The 20794-nt window shown below is 37.7% G+C and overlaps 2 protein-coding genes across 2 annotated transcripts in view; one reads left to right on the top strand and one right to left on the bottom strand.

Annotated features, from left to right (window-relative positions):
• The window catches only part of jakmip2 (janus kinase and microtubule interacting protein 2), a 36309-nt gene extending 19073 nt beyond the window's left edge, over positions 1-17236 (bottom strand). The window contains exons 1-3 of the mRNA XM_055051279.1: positions 17202-17236; positions 16976-17054; positions 7464-7717 (exon numbers count right to left, since the gene is read on the bottom strand). The gene's annotated coding sequence lies outside the window, so the exon portion shown is untranslated. The remainder of the gene's footprint in view (positions 1-7463; positions 7718-16975; positions 17055-17201) is intronic.
• Positions 12545-20738, top strand: LOC129373399 (sodium- and chloride-dependent GABA transporter 2-like). The gene is made up of 14 exons (XM_055051280.1): positions 12545-12784; positions 12877-13011; positions 13698-13838; positions 13980-14058; positions 14559-14691; positions 14870-15004; positions 15093-15196; positions 16321-16445; positions 16727-16839; positions 16922-17059; positions 17190-17292; positions 17460-17560; positions 19007-19177; positions 19349-20738. The coding sequence occupies exons 1-14, from the start codon at positions 12595-12597 to the stop codon at positions 19520-19522; spliced, it is 1842 nt and encodes a 613-aa protein (XP_054907255.1). The 5' UTR covers positions 12545-12594; the 3' UTR covers positions 19523-20738.
• The last annotated feature ends 56 nt before the right edge of the window (positions 20739-20794 follow it).

Genomic DNA, 20794 nt, shown 5'->3' with positions numbered 1-20794 from the left:
ACTATTCAGAAATATGCAGACTGGAGACCACTGGGTCCTGCTGAGGAAGGAGTTAGATGTGTTTGTCATAATCTGGAACACGGCCACATAAACTGTCGGACTGCAGAACTAAATCAGAACCGGGAAGCTTAAGGATGGATCCTGTTACCCAAGAGTTGGTTCAACCATGAGCTTCCAATTTCAAACATGTTTCTAGATCTTTACATTAAAGCAAGACTAGCAGCTAAAATACAACTCATTTAACACGTGCTGAACAAATACAGACCTTTTGTGAAGAAAATTATCCTTAAGTTATTTTAGCAATTAACTGTTATATCATCAACAAATATCATGTAAAATACTGAAAGATAATTGGTAAAAATGAAAGATGATAAAACATAAGCAGTTTTGAGTGACAACTAATTTGAAACTACAAATTTTAATTTAATACAATATTGTTTTACTATGATTTTACTTAGCTTTTTTGTTTAGAATGAAATTTGGAAAAGCTAGGAATAACTAGAGTTCTCCAAGATAAATGAAATTATGCATATCAATATGCATAAGTTGTGCTCAATACTAACAGCACCAAAAACTATTTATTTTGATTTTACTGTTTAATTTGGTTCTGTACTTATAAGGTGTTGTAGAAAAAAAATATTTACTGTTAGCACTGTTAGATAAAATCACTCAGTCAGGTTTATTTTCTATATGATGCACAACACAGAGAGCTTATAAGACAATCAATGCTGAAGCAGTTCAGTATGAAAGCTCCACCAGGCAGAGTCAACACAACGGCTTTAAACCAAGGATATGGATCCAAAACAGACAGTCTGGTTCCCTTGCAGCTGCAGGAAAACAACTTTCAACCTTGAGCGTGTGCGTGTGTGTGTGTGTGTGTGTGGGTGTGCGTGGGTGTGCTTGTGCATGTGTGTGAGCATGTCTGTATAGGTGTGTGTGTGTGGGAGGGAGGGCAATGTGTGTGTGCGTGTGCGCGTGGGTGTGCATGTGTGTCTGCAACCCAAACAGGTTCTTTTGGTGAGACTTCACAAACACATAACATAACATGATCAGCAGATGGTCTTTATTCCAGGTTTAAATGTAATATTTGTCAGTTCATCCTGAACTAAATGTACAAAAATAGTTGTGGTTTTGAAAAATGACAGTACAAGTTGAAAGAAATAAGCCACATTCAATCCAGACCTGATGATTACGCCACAATCATGCAAAGCCATTCATAATTTACCATAACCACTAATGCTGTATTAACCTACATTTTACCCAGTGAATTCAGACTCAACTCTGAGAGCATGGTGGGATATAAATATGCAGTCAATCTGATTAACGTCACAGCCAGTTTTCTGACTGGACTGTGAATTCATATGCTGGTTAGTAAAATGAACAAAATTCATCCCACAGACAGGCGTAATCTGAGCAAACTGCATAATGTTGCCTCAGGTTATTAACAGTTTCAGTTTCAGCCTTTTCTCAGATTTATCTGTATTACTTTTATTGAATCATTTCTTTTTTGGCCCTTTTTGACAAAATGAAGAAAACGACTGGAATTGTTCACTGCTCAGTTTTCTGAGTGTGTATTTAGAGCACACTCAGCCGCCACTTTACTAAAGACAAATGTTTAATTGCTTGTCAACACAGACAAAACTAATAAACCACATGGCAGGTAGTCAGACTGGTTTTAGGCATTTGGCAAAGATCAAACTGAGTTTGGATTTTAAGTGGCACTATTGGTTACAGATGAGCTGATCTGAATATTTTACAACCTGCAGAGAGTTTCATCAACAACCATCTCAGGTTTGTAGAGAATAGACTGAATCAAAATGGGCAGACTGGTTTCCAGTTGTGGTTCAGAAAAGATTTCATTACAACCAGAGCATCAATTACATTTCTGATCAGACAACAAGCTAAACATGAAGAAGATGGGCTACAGCAGCAGAAGGCTGACACTTCGAGTCAACAACAGAAAACCGAGAATAAAATTTACCAAAAACGTTGGACAATATGAGGAGAAGTTTCAGAAGTAGCTTATTGGATATGGATCAACTTTCAATGTGAACTCTTAGCATTCGACAGGTTCTCTACTTCATTCTTTCTCAAAATCAAAATCATCTTGATATCCCTTCACCTTGGCTTGATCTGTCTATCACAAGCTCCTTATTGTTCTTTAATTTGTGAACTAAAAGCTAAGTGCAGTATATAACTACCTCTAGTTTATCCAACTAAGATTGTCATCACAGATTCAGTTGGTCAAGATATTCTACGCAAACTTAAACCCAAACTCGGGATGTTTGGGCTGTTTCATTATATGAACAAATGCATTTTAATAGAAGAGCATGGACCAAAAAGAAGAATCTTTAACTGGAAGATTTACATTTTTAACAGAAACAGTCAAAGGACCAGATTCTGTTAAATTTTCAATTCTGCAGAAGGTTTGCAATAATTCCTCACTCAGCCCCCCATGCTCACTCCACCGCCTCCTTTAATAGCCAAATCCACATGTGATCATCACAAGACTGGACATAAATTCAAATATTACAGATTGGTCTTATGATAATTACATAACTAATTGTAAATGGCTCATTGTAAAAAATAAATTAAGTTCAAAGGATTGACTGGAATGAGAGGAATTGCTCAAATGGAGGAAATACTAAAAATCACAAGGTAACATTTTCTCAATTTGTCATAAAACAACCACAGATTTTAATGTTTCTTTTGAGACATTGATTGTGACAAATCAACAATAACTAGATAGTTATGAATTGGAGGAAAAATGTTACAATTCCAGCTTTTTTCACAAATGGAAATCTGAAAAGTGCAGCATGCAGATGTATTCACTGTTTATACTCTGTTTTAACCCTAAAAATATTTAATATAGACTATTAATGTACCGTTTTATATTAATATACACACAGTTTGTGTACAAAGACCTCAAGCAAACAGCAAGATGAAAATCAAGAAACACACCAGTCCAGCCAGTTAATCCATCGTAATTTAATCCATCGCCTAAAATTGGAAAGATTGCGGCACAACTCCAAACCTGCCAAGACCCGGCAAAGCACCGGCGGTTTGCCAACAGCGACGGCCAGGAAAGGAGCAAATTAATCAAAGAAGTTTCTAACAGGCCTGATAACTCTGAAGGAGCTGAACAGATACACTGACAAACCGAAACTGTGCAATGATTCGGCTCAACCTGCAGACTGACCACAGAACAAACTTTCCCTGACAGAGTCATGTTGAGCATCCCAGGTTCACTGCTGCCCCGACGGTCAAGGAAGCAGTTATAAATAAATTACACTGGATAATAAAACAATAGAATGAATAGAAAATATTTTAGACATCTTGTTGTTTTTACAAACTGTTCATTCAGTTACTCTGTTCACATGACTATATTGTCCAGCAAGTCAAAGAAAAAGAAATTATGAAGGACACTTGAATAGTGAATAAGAACACACACTGATAATTGTATCGCATGAGAGAATAAGTTCAGTAACTAAGTCAGTTCTGAAATAACAGTCTGAGGCTCAGCAGGCTCATTTGATTCAGGGACAAGAGAGGACAGACATTTCTGACCCGTCTCTTTCTCTCTCGGCTCTGAATGTGAGCGCGCATGTGCTGCTCTGCACTAGCCGCTTATCAATGCGAATTTGTGCATCTGAAATAATGCAGCATGAAGCACACTGACACCATGACCCACTTCTGACTACACACACCAAAGGAAGTGTTGGTGCAGGATTATCAATACAGAATGGGTTATGGGTCATCCACAGTGCAATGCCATCTCAAAATGTGTCTGGAATGATGGCGCTACTAGCAAATCCATAACAAAACAGATTTGAATATAGTTATCGAGGTTCATATTGTTGTTTGTTCTGTGTAAGATATGAAGTAAATATGAGATTTAGGCTTAAAAATGACTAAACATTTGATCAAATGTTTTAATGCAGAAATGCTATGATTTTCACAGTCAGTCACTGACTCTCCAAGAGGAGAGCACTACAAAATGATTCTGACTGGTCAGAGTTCTGCATATTAATGATGTCCAGCCCTCCATGATAAGTGCAGTTTGGAAGTAAAAATCCAATGAGGGATTCAGGAAGGATTCACGTGACCAGGCCTGCAGCTGCTTCAACACTCTGGTGTTTCCAGAGGACCGGGCTTTAACTGGAATCCTTCTGTTCAGCTCCTAGAAGCTGCAACCTTTAGATCTGGTCTTCAACTGAAGCTGTACCCTGTCGTTTTCCATGCAGACATGATAGTGCCAATATATTAGTTCATCTCTTTCCAACAAACAGAAATGGCAATCTGGTAATATCTATTTATTTGTTGATATGACTTTGTTTTTTAATATATACTTTTTTTTCATTTTAAACTTTAAACACATTCTTTCATCTAAGGTCCTACAATAATGTATTAATTTTTCAACATTTCAGTAAAAAAAAAGATGATTATTACAATAACTTAATGCTTTGCAAAAGATCTTAAAAATAGATGTCAGTTATCTATAAATGTCTTAAATTTTACCGTCATCAGCAAGTATTTGATCTAAAACTGTTTTATGATTCCGGTACAGTGTTTTTTTATTATTATTGTGGCTATATTACCAATATTTGTCACTTTATAAATGTACCCATATTTATGGCATGAGTTACAGTTTCCAGTCTGCTGCCAGCCATGCTGCATTTCATAGAAAAACTGTTGAAGTGTCTTTTTTCATTCAATATAAGTGAATAAAAACATATTCAGTGGGGTAGTTTACTGAAATTATTTCCATTTTCAAACTGTTTTCACAAGAAAGTTATAAAACTTCATCATCATGTTTTTAAGATGGACTGAGTATGTCTGTAACTTATGCTGGGCAGCCGTCTCATTATTACCTAACCTAGAGCCAGACAGAAAGATCTCTTCAGCAATCGGATCTCCATGAGGCTGTAACTGCTCAACAAGCTCATCTTTCCAGCTTTCCCTTTTTATTTCAGGCAAACAAACTCTTACAGCACAACTTAGCTTCCTGCTAATCCTGGTTATGCAACACAATCAGCAAATGTCCTGCAAACTAATAGAAACAGCTTCCCTAAAGTAAATGAGCAATTTAAGTTTAATCAGTCTGGGTGTTATGATGTAACATGGTTCAAAGTCTCATCACACTCACTTGATTTTTGAATTACAATTCATCTTGAGCCAAAGAGTTTTGTAATCATTTTTGCTGAAGCCACAATATCATAGCTGTGGACAAGCAAACAGAGCATAAAAATACCAAAGGCTGAAATCAGTTACAATGTCAGAAGAGGTCATAAGGTCATCATTTCTGACTTAACCAACTGAAAGTATTTTTAGTCCATAATGTAAATTCTCCATGAATGATGGTAGATAAATAATGAAGTTGTGGTTAAAATCCTTCGGCTTGTTTGTTTCCAACTTCTTTTATGTACAGAACATTTTTCATGTAAACTTGTTGAAACCACTGATTACATGTGTTATTTCAACCATTGTGCTGTTTTCATCTTTTACAACAATCATGGTACAGCTGGAATAGAAACATGTTTTTAATTGACATCAAATTGACTAGAACATGGAAATGGCAGGAGGAGGAAAACATCCTGATCAAAGGCACCGGCTGGGTTCCCTGACATTTAAAACTCTGTAGGTTCTCAAAACAACTTCTTTCAAGATTTTTTCTAGAAAACACTTGAATGTTCACAGAAAGTCGGTTACTAAGGTTTTAATCGGCTACAGTTTCAAAACATTTTTGAATCGTTGTTCCTGCTGTGTTAATTAACTAAGGAGTTAATTCCTGACTGAAAAACGTGTGATGGTTAAATTGGGAATCTGGCAAATAAATCTTAAAAATAAACAGAAGAGTTTGGAAAAAAATGGTTGGCAGAAGGGAAAATGACTGAAATAAAACAAAACCTACAGACCATCCATTATAAAAAATTAAAAAAAAATCCCTTCTCACCCACCGCAGGTGGTTCTTATCCTCTGAACTCGGGTCCTCTTCCAGAGGTAGTGGGACTGGACCCTTTGATGGATCCTTCTGGATTAGGATTGTCCGCCCTTCAGTTAACCATTCAGGGTGAGTCCCACTTTGTAGCAGCTGGTTCATTTGGGCTGACAGTCGCTCATGGAGAGCAGTGAGTTTCTTTAGCCAGTAGGCATGGATCTGTCCAGTTTTTCATGCCTGAGAGTCTTTCTTGAACATCTGTCACAGTGATGGTTACCGGGGCTTGCTCAGGGAGGTTGCTGTGGTCTCTCGTAGAGAGATCAGCCACTGTGCATTGCTGTTGTGGGACGCCTCCCTTTCCCATATGCCTTTCCAGTATTGTTCAGTCTCCAGCCTTGGTGGGTCTGCTCTGTTGTTATTACCCTGCCATTGAGAGTACACCTTAGCTGGTTGAGTGGAGAAGAGCCGGTTAATCCTTCTGGATTCATTCTCCCTTGTGTATCTCTTTAGGCGGCTGGACAAGGCTTGGAGCCTCTGTTTGGCAGTTTCAAGTGCTTCAGGTAAAGACCTTTACTTTCTGGGTACTGGTCTTTTCATTGCACCCTTGTGGAGCTCTGATAGTTGGCTCACTTCCCTCCTTGATACCTTGATTTTAGCCTCTACCCGTCTTTTCCATGGTGGGTGTATATATATATATATATATATATATATATATATATATATATATATATATATATATATATATGTGTGTGTGTGTGTGTGTGTGTGTGCGTGCGTGCGTGCGTGCGTGCGTGTACTGTTGGTAGGTTTTGATCTGTTGTGTGGCCCTGCCATGGATCAGCCCTGCTGTCAGACTTTCAGAAAGATCTATGGATAAATAACACAATCTGTCCCATATCTGTGATGATCCTGAAACATGGGATCTGCTGCAGCTCGTGATGCTGCTGCAGGCTACAGCTGACGGTGAAGGCCCTGCCAGCATCCTGCCATCGTCTTGCAGCATCACTGCAGCATCCTCTGAAATGATGGCCAGTAATGTGTGCTATTTCACCGCGCAGGAGGAACCACCATGCAGGACTGTTCACATTAAAGCCGATATTTACTGGCATCCGGGCTTATTTGAGGTGCAGGCAGCTGATGATAGCTTCTGCTGCCTGCATTTATAGATATTGTCACTGAAAACATGCGAACACGGAAAGAGCATCGATGCCGTCGTGTGTGGAAAACCCCAGGAGCAAAAGCAGGACGGCTCCCCGCATCCAGCGGGTCTGCCGGCGGAGGCCAGCCTCCAATGTGCCAATAAATCACCGCGACGCAGCTCAATAAAACGCGCCTCTAAGTTCGTGATGCCATGCATGTCGCTGGAAACGACCTAAATATTTTTCTGTCGAGGTACACTCAGATAAAAAGTACCATTTCCGGCGCTAGCAGTGAATCAGTCTGCAGCCAGCAGGCCGCTGGTCCGACTGACTCCCACTTCCGACCGGCGATGATCAAACAAACAACACGCAGGAAACCGACTCACCTCAGAGGGAATCCTCATCAGATGTCAAATCCTAATTCATACGAAACAGCATCCATGCCATCTTCATGTTTCACTGATGTGATTATCTGCAGCGGCCTTCCACGGCGGCGGTGTGTGGATGAGCAGCAGCCGACAATGAAGCGCTGATGGCCGGTGGTGATGATGCTGGAGCCCCGCCCTCCTCCAGAATGAGCTCACTGCTTCTCCAGCTGGTGGATTTAACAAACCCAGTCCTCCTGCAGAGCTTCATCACTCTGGAAACACATTCACACTTTTGGCTCAATAGAAACAAATGAATTCTCTCTATCTGTCTTTTTAAAAACAGAGGATAATCATTCTACTTTATTTCAGCAAATTCAGAAAGTGAAACTCATGTATTTCATATTTTTATCATGAGCGAAATACAAAATTCAGTTTCCCAGAATATTAGAAAATACATTTGACCTTTGCTGCATCCAAAGGTGCAGCAAATGTGTCTCCACAAAACATTTGTTTTGTTTCCACTAAACAAATGGAAAGTTTAGTGGAAGGTAAAAGTGTAGTCAAAAATGATGCCCCTTTCTTAGAAGTGATTTTGAAACAATATTTTTGGAAACACCTTTTTTTTTTAATAAATGTATACTAATGTTGGGTCATGGATCAGCTTATTGTGAAGACCAGAACAGGTGGGCCCCAAATCACCCCACCACTTACAGAACAAACATGACAGTTATCATGCATTGAACGTGAAAACTTATTCAGAACTAATTTGCTTGGATTATTAGAAACAAGCCAAACTGTTAAGAGGAAGAACAGAATAATATTTTTTGTGCAGAAAGCTTTTGAAACTCATTGAAATTTGTATCCTGGATTTAGATTCATTATTAAATAAAATGATGTTGCTTCCAGTCAGAAGAGTCATGTTGGTCATATTAAAATGTTACTTTCAAACTAAATCGGTGAGAGGAATGAATAATTCTTAGACTGCACTTCAGGCAATTTTTAATGAAAATGAATAAAATGAAAGTGGCTTTACTGAACAGACGAAGCATCATTTCACTTCCTCCTCTTGTTGTTTCAGGAATTATTTTAATTAAAGCCAAAATGTCTAATGATCCCTCTTTGCCTCAGGTTAACTGAACAACATATGTTTCTTTTCTTTTTCTCCTTGTGATGAAGCCCAGAGTTAGAGAAGCTCAGGCTGCACTGAACTCTGGGCTCATGATGGCTGAAGCAGCAACACGACTTACTGATCAGTTTTTACTGTTTTCTACTGATACTCCTTAAAATCATCTAAAAGTTATTTACACTTCTGGACAGATTGCTTATTTTCTGCTTTTTGTCACATTTCTTTCTGCTAGATTTTTCCAGGGTTTTTTTTTTTTTTTTAGATTTATGTAAGGCTAATTCTGTCATTCGCTGATTTTTTTTACATATTTGGATTGAATTACAGCTCACAATGAGACAACGAGTGGCTTCTGAGAAAGATGTGTTTACATTGAGTACATTCTTTATCTGAAGAGGTTTTGCAACAAAAAAATTATCTCCATTTGACAAAAGTCTAAGAAAACAGAGTGACATGGCAGAAAGGTTGAAAAAACACAGCCTAAAAATCAGTCACATCTCCATCCTAAATCCAAAATGTTTTTCTTTTTGTTTGTTTGTTTTCTGTTGTAATCTTCTACATCTGGACCTTATTTACTGAGAAATTCCCCTCACCTTTTGGAAGGTGCAGGTGCAAGGTGTGAAAAAAATTCATAACTATTCTCATAGACAACATGTTCTTCATATGCTAAGAAATGTTAGCGCCACCCAAAGGTCAGTATGAGAACTGCGGATCCGATACATGAAGCCAGAATCAGCAGCTTGTTCAATTACTGACCAAGACTCCAAATTCTCTCTGGCTGTTTGATCAAGTTTGTATTTATTTAAAATAATCTATAAAGCTGAAAGCAGAGTTTACTGAAAATACTCTTATTTTCATGTTGCATGTTGCAATTTATTCAAAAACACATTTCACAAGGTTATCTTTGTTGTTTTACTTTCTGGTATTTCACACTATTGAGTTGCAACCCAGAAATGATCAGTTATTTAAAAGATACAAACTTTTTAATACTTTGGGGTTGACTGGCTTTCAGTAATTGAAGGAATATTTTGTGAAACATGTTGAATATATTTCTACAGTGCTTTATCTAATCAAGAGGCCCCTAAGGTGCCATATTCAGACTGAGTGACACTGTGATGGTGTTTAGCTACTTCATTGTAGCTACAGCTGCACACTTGCAGCAGTACTTTGAAGTTTGCATTGAGTGGACAAGCATAAGGGACAGAAATACATTTTACAGAAATTATAAATATTTGACACAAAAATAAATACTTAAGAACTCTTTGTTTGAATCTTTATATCTGTTTTTACACCTGAATTAACTAAAAACATAGTATGTGTGACACTGAGGATGCAATAATGGACTTGTGAGGAAATAGTTTGTTGTTCCATAGTATGAAGGTTTGTGCTTTCACTGCAGTTCAGTTAGCTGTTTTTAGATTTTCCATAACAGAATGGTACAAAAGATAAAATTTATATTGTTTTACCTTTCTCGTCATTAAGTTGGAAAGTGTTTTTTTTTTCTTTTTCATGTTCTTTACATTTCTTCATTCCACATAGGAAAACATACCCACCATTTTTTCTGCTTGGTTTCATGCTATTCTTTATTTAAAAACATAAAAACAGAAATAAAATTGGGCTTTTTTAAAAACAACAAATTTCTCGCAGTAGATATTTACAAAAAAAACCTATGTATGTTGTGTTTCTTTAAAAGGTCGTTTGTGGATCTAAGCATGTTTTATTTAGCTGGACTGAGGGGAAATATGACTATGAAGCTGGAGACTTCTGGACTGAACATAAGCTTGGAAATATTTCTTTTCACACGAGACTTTCTAAGTTGTTTGAGCTGCACTGTCTCCATGATGCCACAGTTGTTTCGATGGAGGTTGCAGGACGCAAAGAGTCGACAAAGAGTTGATATGAAGATGAGGAATATAGGACACACAAAACAACCCAGAACACAACAGACTGAACTGCTTGAGTTGTTGACCAACACAAATAAGACATTTTAAGACTATAATCTCTTCCTTGTTGCTGGGACAGCAGGTCATTACTGTGAACTAGCTCCACATAGTATTTTGATATTTTGACATCTTCTTTTATAATGAGCGAACTAATCTGTGCATGTTTAAAAAACTGATTTGGCTGTGACACCATTGTTCAAGTCACAGTGTGTGATGAATGCATCTACTGATTTATAGTATTGAAGTAAATCACACTTTCAAGAAGTGCAATTATATAAAAATGTGTTTTTGGAATCAAGCTGACCGTTTTGCGGCATGAAGTTCCAAACTAAAATGTTTAAAACTCATCTGGGATCTGCAGTTTCTGCTTTATTCAGCAGTTCATGGCACGACCGGAGGACCCACGATGTCTGCAAGGCTGCTGCTACCGCAACTTCAAAAAGTTGTTTTGTGTTTCAGAAACTATCTGTTCCTTCCAGGATTTTATTGTCTGTTTGTGTCATAGCGTTGGCATCTTTGTGTTGCATCAACTGCAGATGTTACCAAGCAGGCTGATCATCTCAGGTTTAAGACAATCTGTGGACATTGTGTCTTTATACTTTACATTCAACTTTTCAAACTTTCCACTTTAGGGTTAATAAATAATAACAAATGGCTTCCATTTTGAAATAAGACTGATTGAATGATTGTCCTTATTGTTTTGGTTTAAGATCATATGTGGTTCCTGATTGCTAAAATAAATAATACAATCTTTTTGCATTTTTGACACCAAAACTGAAAGATTGAATTTATTCTATAATTAGTACTAGATGGGGAACTAGAAATAAATGCAGGTGCCTTAAGGCTTCATTTTATGCCTATTGGTTGGTTATCTTTACTAATCTAGACTATTGGTTCTGGTTCTGAGGATGCAGAGGTCTGGACGGTTGGTGCAGTGACAAAACGTCTCTAATGTATTTTGCTGCTGAGCCATTCAGTGATTTATGAAGTAACAGAAGTATTTTAAAGTCTGTTCTCTCAGTAGAAGGACTTTAGAACTGTTTTCTATCTTTCCAGTCGTTCTGCTTTCCAGGGCATGACATTCACATCCACCTCATTGACAGGATTCCTGAGGCTTGTCATCACATCTTATTAAAAATGCTGACTTAGTCCTTGGAAACTGTTTATCTTGCTATTTTCAGATTTTCTACTCCAGTTCATCTTTTGGGTCTGTTGAGTCAAATTAGCATTTAGTTCTGGCTTTCATCCTCACATCGATGGACAGACAGAAGACCAGATGACCGAAGCACCAAACCAGAGACGCCTTGAGCTCAGTAGTTCTCTGGACTGAGTTTGGACACAAAGCTCATCATTCAGCTTCCTCCAGAGGACCTGGGTTATTTATGGATGTGACCTATAATTATGACAATACCTTATATCAAATATAATTAGCACCTAAAACAATTCAGATTATCATCATCATTCATTAAGCATTAAGTAGTTAAAAATTTTGTGATGATAAATCAAAGAAACATCACAGATCTGGATAATGCAGCGATGTAATGTAATGATAATGATAATGATTATGATAATGTAGCGATTCCTTACAGCGCCTCAGTAATGGAGACAACATATCCTGGATTTTTTTTTTTTTTTTTTTAATCAACAGGCAACCCCTCCAGTCCAGGAGTTATATGAATTTTCATGCCCTCATGGCAGCAGTAACTTCTTAGGATAGTGGTTATGTCCCATAGGAAACAGTGGATCCTCAAAAAGTAGCATTTGTTGGAAAAATGGGCCAACAAATAGATGCTTAATACTAAAAAACACACAAACACACTTTCAAAGAATAAAGCAGATAATTCTTCAACACACGTTTCACCCCTTAAAGTAACGCCCGCCCCCCCCCCCGCTGCGTCCCCTAATTTAAATAGTTGCAGCCTCCATTAATAGAAGTCCATTCACATCGCTGCATCTCTCTGCCCCCCTCTCATCCTCCCCATCACACCCACACGCAAGTACACCGTGGCATTTATATGCGCCTACTGCTCAGTTCGCTCAGCATTTAGGCCCACGTCTCTTCAGAGGAACTTTTTTACTGACGATGACAACGAACAGGATGAAAAGCAGCGCAGCGCTTTGCGCATCAAACGGACACATTCAGAAGCCTAAAGCCGTGGAGGAGCGGGGCCACTGGGGCACCAAGGCGGAGTTCATCCTCACCGTGATGGGGGCAATTATCGGACCTGGGAATATTTGGAGGTTTCCATACCTGTGCTACAAGAACGGAGGGGGTGAGAGCTTTTACGCACAAGTGGCGCTCCGGCTTTCTGGCTCCTTCTGGCAGTCTCTTTACTGCTGTCATGTTTGGTTCTGTTTTTTATAGGTGTGTTTTTCATCCCATACACCGTGTTCATGTTTACGTGTGGAATACCCTTGTTCTTTCTTGAAACTGCGTTGGGGCAGTTCACCAGCCAGGGGGGGATCACATGCTGGAGGACGATTTGTCCGCTTTTCCAAGGTAAAAGACGCGGAAATGTTTCATGTTTCTTTAAACGTCTCTGAAATGTTACAACTTGGACTGTTAAACGCGTAGCAGATTTAATGGATTCAGAAAGTCTTTACTTTTCAAATAGGTCAGTCTTTGATGAACTTTTAGACTTTCCATAGTAATTACAGTGAATTATCAGCAATTATGCGCTCAACATTAGGCCATCAAATCTCTCATGCAGTGGCGGTTCTTGCTCTGGGCTGTAAGACCCAGTTGCAAGGCTGCAGTGGGAAACTTTATTTTTATGTCTCATGTGTTCATTGTGTTTTTAACAAGCTTAAATTGAAGTTTCTCTGGTGATTACTGCGAGACTTGACCTCCTGATTTCTGCTAAAAAATATCAGATAATCACAATAAAAAACTTCCTTCATTAAACAAATGTTACATATTTTGAAGGCGAATGCTGCTGGTTCTCAGTCAACATTAAAGTATTATTTGATGACTCCAACAGGCAGTTAAAGCCTGGAACTAAAACTGTTCAAATTTTAGAAACTGCTGTAATAAAGTCATATTGGAACATTATGATATTTGACATGATAAAGTAATTTATCTTGCTTAATTATGTTGCATTATTTTCTAAATATTTTACTTGAATGACATTAAAAGGCTGAGAAATCTTTCATCAAACCAGAATCATTTCTTGTCTTTCCCCTCAGGCATCGGTTATGCCAGTCATCTTATCATCGCATTCAGCGCCACTTCATACATCATAATCCTTGCTTGGGCGTTTTTTTACCTGTTCTCCTCCTTCAGCTCAGACTTGCCATGGGCTTCATGTGGAAATTACTGGAACTCAGGTAGTTCCTGTGAAGCTGCATATATGCAAATCAAAGCATGAAATGCTGTAAAACCTATTTTGTATTTAAAAAAATATAAAGCTTCATGTAGTTTTATGTGTAAAATTAGCATTCTGATGTGTTTTTATGTTTTCACATCAGACTCATGTTTTGACAACCATCTGAATCTGAGCCTGGAATCACGACTGAACACTACGCTCCCAGTTGTAGAGTTCTGGCAGTAAGCATGAGATCACAGCATATTTTATATTTCACTCAGTTCTATTCTCTGGTTTATCTCCTTATTCTTTAATCCCCATTTCCCATTGTCCTGTTTCCTCCTACCGTCTTTTATCTTTTATTTTATATGTAAGCTCTTTTTGTCCTTGAACTTTTTCATAGTTTGTTACAACTATGAGCTTCAAAGTCTGTTGTTGGGGATTAAAGGGGGTTTTTACATAAAATCAACTTTTCTGAGCTGAGCCACATATATCACGTTATAATGTTGTTTTAAAACGGTTATGTTGAATTTTAAAGCCTAATTCAGATTAAATATGCAGATTAAAAGTCAATGACTTGCTAACCTCCGTTTCTAATGACAACAGGTACAAAGTTGTGTATCTATTCAAGCTCATTGGATTGTAACACTAACTTTGCAGCAATCCCACCTACTGATCAATCATATTGATCAACATTTGTCCTAATCTTTCATTGTCAAACATCCGCCACGCCTCTGACCAGACATCGAGTTCTGAAGATCTCTGGTGGGATCGAGGAGGTGGGCGGAGTTAGGTGGGAACTGGCGCTGTGTCTCATCCTGAGCTGGATCATCTGCTACTTCTGTGTCTGGAAAGGAATCAAGTCAACAGGAAAGGTCTGACACTTCAGAGATCAACATTATCTATTACACATCAGTGTGAGTGAATGTGTGTGTTTAATGTTAATTTCTTTGATGTATATTGTTCAGCAGTTCCTGTTTGACATTTGACTTAATAATTTTTGTTTTCCGTGATCTGTGAATTATATGAAACATCTTTTCTTTTGCCACACAGGCAGCGTACTTCACAGCCACCTTCCCTTATGTCATGCTGTTTATTCTGCTGATACGAGGCGTGACCCTCCCTGGAGCTCTGGATGGGATCATTTATTATCTCTACCCTGATATCTCTCGCCTCTCAGATCCCCAGGTAGAAAAATATACGTAATGCTTATGTCACACTTATTGAGAGCGATGCTCAAATCAGGCACAGATTAATGTTTGTGCACTTTCTTCAGGTCTGGATGGACGCTGGTACTCAGATCTTCTTCTCCTATGCAATCGGCCTTGGATTCCTCACTTCTCTTGGGAGTTATAACTCCTTCAACAATAACTGTTACAGGTAAGTTCAATAAGTGTGTCTTAAAACTGTATTCAACTCTTCTGAACATTCAAACATTAACATGAACCACAAATGTGGGATTTCATAAACTCACACACAACAGTGTGTGATTGGGAACCTGAATGAAAATGAAATACACGAAGCTTCAGTGAACAAGCAGCAGCAGCATCAAGAAGAACATAATTCCCCAGTCATATCAGAGGTAATGTTTGGTAGAAGTTAAAAGCAATGTGCCAATATTTGAAGATTATATAAAGTCCAGTTTGATCCATCATGCAGTAAAATAAAAATGTAGATTCTGACATAATTGCAAAAGTACCAAGACATTTCTGTCCAGTTAATCTGACCAGCTAAGCTTTGATCAGAAGAGCAGCCATGATGAAAGAGTACTGAGCTCAGGTGGGGGAATAGACACAACTATTACCCATGTGCTCCATGAATTTCATCTTTTATGAAGGAGATGATAGAAGGAAGCTTCAGTTAGAAGGAAAGTTATGAAAATTTTGACACAAGTTCAAAAACATTAATACATGAACCAAAATGTTAACTTTTTGCCCTGCATGAAAATACTCTGAAGCAGAGAATTATCACTGGTCCCCTGAACACACCATCGTCATGGTTATTTGAAGATCATTAATTAAATTTGACAGTAGAGTCTGACAGTGAGGGCCAATTTATAGAATTAGAAAGTCAGAAAAAATGTCTGCTTTTCAGGTTGATTTGCAAAAAATGCTTCGGTATCACTTTTGACTGACTTTGACAAGAAGCAATTAGTGATGTGGACTGCAGGGTCATTGCATCCCTACGGCTGGGGCAACTTTGGAATGTTACCTGGCTGCAAATGTCTGGACGTGTCCAGATCTGGTCAAAAGTAGCAAAACTAGTGAACAATGGCTGCTTGGCCTTTATTGTTAGTATGTTAGTGTTGTTCAAACTGTGTGGCTTAACTTTTACATTAAACTCACAGACCGACTAGTTTACAAAGCAAAACAGAAATGAACAATGTAAACAACAACAGGTTATGGGTTTGTGTACAGAATTTGGTTTTATTGTGTTACTGTTGGTGCTTTGTTAGCTACATATTTTACATAAAAGCTTTAATGTACATCTTTTTTCCCATACAGGGACTGTTTCTACTTGTGTCTGCTGAACAGCGCCACCAGCGTTGTGGCTGGCTTTGCCATCTTCTCCGTTTTGGGCTTCATGACGTATGAACAAGGCGTGGACATTTCTGAAGTAGCAACATCAGGTTCTTACTTTGATCGATAGTAAAAAAAAATTTTCCACACACAGCTGTTGAGTAAATGTAGCATACAAATAGCATCATCCTAATTTTGAGAAATTATTTTGTTTCGATGGATGGAATCACAGATGCAGTTTGTTTAAATCACCATGTTTAAATAACTGAAGATGCTTATTTTTAAATGCTTTGTTTAAATTGTTTTGAAAAGATTCCAGTTCTGTGATCCATTTTCTTCACCCATTTTGTATATTCTAATTTTATTTGTTTGTAAAATGAATATATTTTAGGCCCTGGGTTGGCATTCATTGTGTTTCCGCGCGCTGTGGCCATGATGCCCATGCCTCAGGTGTGGTCCGTGTGTTTCTTCCTCATGATCATTCTGCTTGGACTAGACAGCCAGGTAATAAGACTCAAGTCATATAAATAAATGAATGAATAAATAGATAATAAATGTTTTGTTTCCCCTAACCATTTCATTCCAGTTTGTTGGTATAGAGTGTGTGATGACGTCTCTGGTCGATCATTTCCCTTCTTACCTGCATCAAGGCTACAGGCGGGAGCTGCTTCTGCTTCTTTTGTCCTGCATCTTCTGCATGTTTGGAATCTCACTTGTCACTGAGGTTTGGACAAATTAAGGGCAGAATATCAAGCATTAAATGTTTTACATTTTTATTTTGACTTTGTACATTTACATGTTTGTGTTAGTTAAAATGTTATTTTTAACCAAAAGACATGACATTTCATCTGAAGGGTGGGATTTACCTGCTGCAGCTGTTGGACCATCATGTCTGCAGCGGCTCTACTCTGCTGATCCTCTCGTTCTGCCAGTCTGTCAGCATTGGTTGGGTCTATGGTGAGTCACTGACACTTGCATCTAATTTACTGTCCTAGATTTTGGCAAGCGCAAAATAGCTACGTATTAAATTTTGGCAAATACAAACCCACAATTATGCAAAGAACATTTTTATTGTTGTTATGATTATTATTATTATCATATAAATCACTGCCTTTCACCAACAGGTTCAGACCGTTTCAACGATAACATCAAAGAGATGATTGGCTATCATCCATTTTCATTCATGAAGTACTGTTGGCAGTACATAACTCCTCTGGTTTGCTTTGTGAGTAAAACAAATCATTGACATCATGTCTGATATTGTGTATGTTCATTAACATTAAGATGCCAACAGGTGTTCAAGGAATCAAGAGGCTGTTATGTTGCCTCGTCAATATTTTTCAATTCATCAATCAATCAAGTTTATTTGTAATGAATATTTCATCAACAAGGCAGTTCAAAGTGCTTTATGTCATGAGAACATAAAAACACTATAAACGCATCATATTGTCAACAATGTCAAAAATTATTTGGTCATTAAAATCATCAATTTACATGTATGTTGAACAATGTTCCATTTATTATGGTTCAACATGTTCCACATTATTATGCAAGCAATATTTTCTCAGATTTTCTTAAATGGTCATTGCAAATGATGGACAGTATAATTTTCAAGTCATGAACTATTACAGTATAAATCAGATTTTACTGATCAACGCTCCCCATGAGAACAGTATTTATTAAAAAATAAAAACTGAAAATAATTATGCACAGCAGATTTTCTAAACGTTTTATGGGTTATAAAAAACTGCAAAAGGTCATTCTTTTAATGTGCAGCATTGAGTGGTCACATGTACTGAAATGAAAAGCTATTTCAATCAAAAACATCTTAATAGATAGAGTTACATGTTAACATTGGACCTTCTTTGATTTCACCTGTACAATTCTTGCATCCATTGAACTTGTGAGTTTCTGGATAGTTTCTGCTTGAATTTCTTTGCAGGATGTCAGAATACAATTTTAAGGGCATTTCAACAGCTGCTCTTAAACTCATGAATTTGTCTAACAGAAACCTTCCTCACTCAGTCTTTATCTGTAACCATCTTTGTTCTGAATCAGCCACAAATTTCTTCACGGTACAATAATAACGCTTCAGTTTTCATTAAATATCTAATGTTTTCATCCTTCACATATGGCACTACACTAGTTGATGATTTTTGTCAGCAGGGATCTTTTCTTTTTCCCATATTGTTGAAACCTGTGGCCTGCTTAATGATGTGGAACATCCTTCTTAAGTAGATTTCCTTTGAGCTCACTAGACAAACCAGCTCTCTGAAATTAATTATAGTGATTAAAAGAGCCCTGACACACGATATCATCTATAAATTTAATAGCACAAGAAATGTGCTATTAAATCCAATTTGCATAATAATTTGGAACACGGTGTAACCATGTAGGGTTTTAATGCTGTTCATAGAATAAATGTCACTAAAGCATCAATACTTTATGTTTTAAGATAATCTGAGTATCTGGAAACATTTCATTCATAATCCATGACCTCCAGGGAATAAATGTGTTTGCCTGGAATATTAATGTGTCTATGTTCAAAATGGAAAAAGTAACAGAGCACCGATCCTGTTAAAAGACTAAATCAAATTACAAACCCACACAGAACTCCTTCATCATTCAGTTTGATGTTTTCATAAATCTCATCTGTCTTGTCTCTTCACAGGGAACCTTCATCTTCTCGATTATCAAATATACCCCACTGAAGTTCAGTAACTCCTACATTTATCCGCTATGGGCAAATGTCCTGGGATGGTTTTTTGCCACAGTTTCTCTTTCGCTCATCCCGCTGTTTGTGCTTTTCAAATTAATCAAAGGCCAAGGCACACTCCGACAGGTGAGCATCATTTCAGCAAAAGCATAACAGACGCAACCAAGCAACACGCAAGCAGGATTTAACAAGAGACACACATATATATAAAATAAACTATGCTTCACTTGTTCATACACACCCCTAAAAGGCTATGAAGAAAAAACTTCATGTTGCTTTCCACGTTTCTTTCCTCAGCGTTTCCTATTGCTCTGCAAGCCCGTCGCTACCTTGGACCAAACACGCAGCACTTCCACACCGAAACGTGACGCCAGCGCTCCGTACACAGAGCTCAAACCTCTGACCCAGACGGCCGGACTCACTCAGTTAGAACCAACAAACTGCTCACCCGAGAGGCTGGCCATCTACTAGCAGAGATCCAGGTCTGAGTCACTGAGCAACAAAATCCTTCAAACCACAATCTACCTTCAACCACACCTCAAGGAAATTTTATATTGATATTTTCTGAGAAAGTGTATTTTAAGTATATATTTTCATACCTATATTTGTATATATATTCATGTTATCATCATTGGAGCTACCGGGTTTGCTGTGGTTGAACAAGAACAAAGATGTAAACAAAGCAAATTATAGGGGACATTAGGTGTAAATATCCAGCAAAATATGGATTATAGATTTTGCCGTTTTAAGTATGATTATGCATGTCAGCTTTGAACACTGAATATTTATGTAAAGCACTGTGCAGAAGATGTTTTCTTTTTTTCCTAGAATCGTTCATGCTGAAGCATTATTATTACATTCCGCAGCAGCAAGTCTCAAGACTATCCAACCAATTGTTAGAATGCATCAACGCCCTAACGCGTTCACACTTTGATCTGTGTCAGTCAGACACCAAATTAATAAAATATCTCTTTCATCTGCCTCACACTGGACCCATCTTGCCTCAGAGCAGAATACTACAGAAGCTCGGTCACATCTCCGATCCAGTGGACCACATCGAGTCACGAAGGCTCAGTCAGATACCACATTACAGGTTTACATGAGCCCCAACATGTTCAAGGCCTATTAGCAAGGGTGTGAAGAAATTATATTGAGGTTGGAAGTAAAACTGACAAATATAAATGAGATGAAGCTAGCAGGTGTTTGTCATTTACTCACATGCCTTTGTTGGAGATGCCCAGGAGGCCAGCAAAACATTTCACACGAGTCATGCACATTACAACATCACTTAAACATTTAAACATGCTGTAAAGACTAATCAGACTGAATCTGTTCAAACTTAATTGCTTTGTAAATGGGTGTGTGGTTTAATATAACTTTCTAATAAGGGTTTTTTTGTTCATAATCTTGAGAGGTTTTTTTCTGGTATCTGTGTTGCCCTGAGCAACTTTTGTCACTTTGTATTGGTTGTTCATTCTAACTTTGGATCAAATGGTTTCAGATGAACTCTTTGTTTTTGCAAAGCTACAATAAAACATGTATTCAAACCAGTATGAATATTGTAATAAACAAAAATGGGATTCAGTTCAGCTCATTATTTATTATCACCAGATGCATTTCAAGTAGGTGAAAATTCAAGATTCAACTCTGACCAGTGATGGCAATGGAAAAGGAACATAATGAAATAGGAAAAGATAATATATCTATTTACATAATAATATATAATAATGTTTAATAATAATA

The sequence above is a fragment of the Poeciliopsis prolifica genome, unplaced genomic scaffold, assembly GCF_027474105.1.
Source record: "Poeciliopsis prolifica strain line A6 unplaced genomic scaffold, Auburn_PproV2 SCAFFOLD033, whole genome shotgun sequence".
Classification (NCBI taxonomy): Eukaryota; Metazoa; Chordata; class Actinopteri; order Cyprinodontiformes; family Poeciliidae; genus Poeciliopsis; species Poeciliopsis prolifica.
Note: the sequence above shows the minus strand (reverse complement) of the source record. Positions and strands in the feature narration are given on the sequence as shown.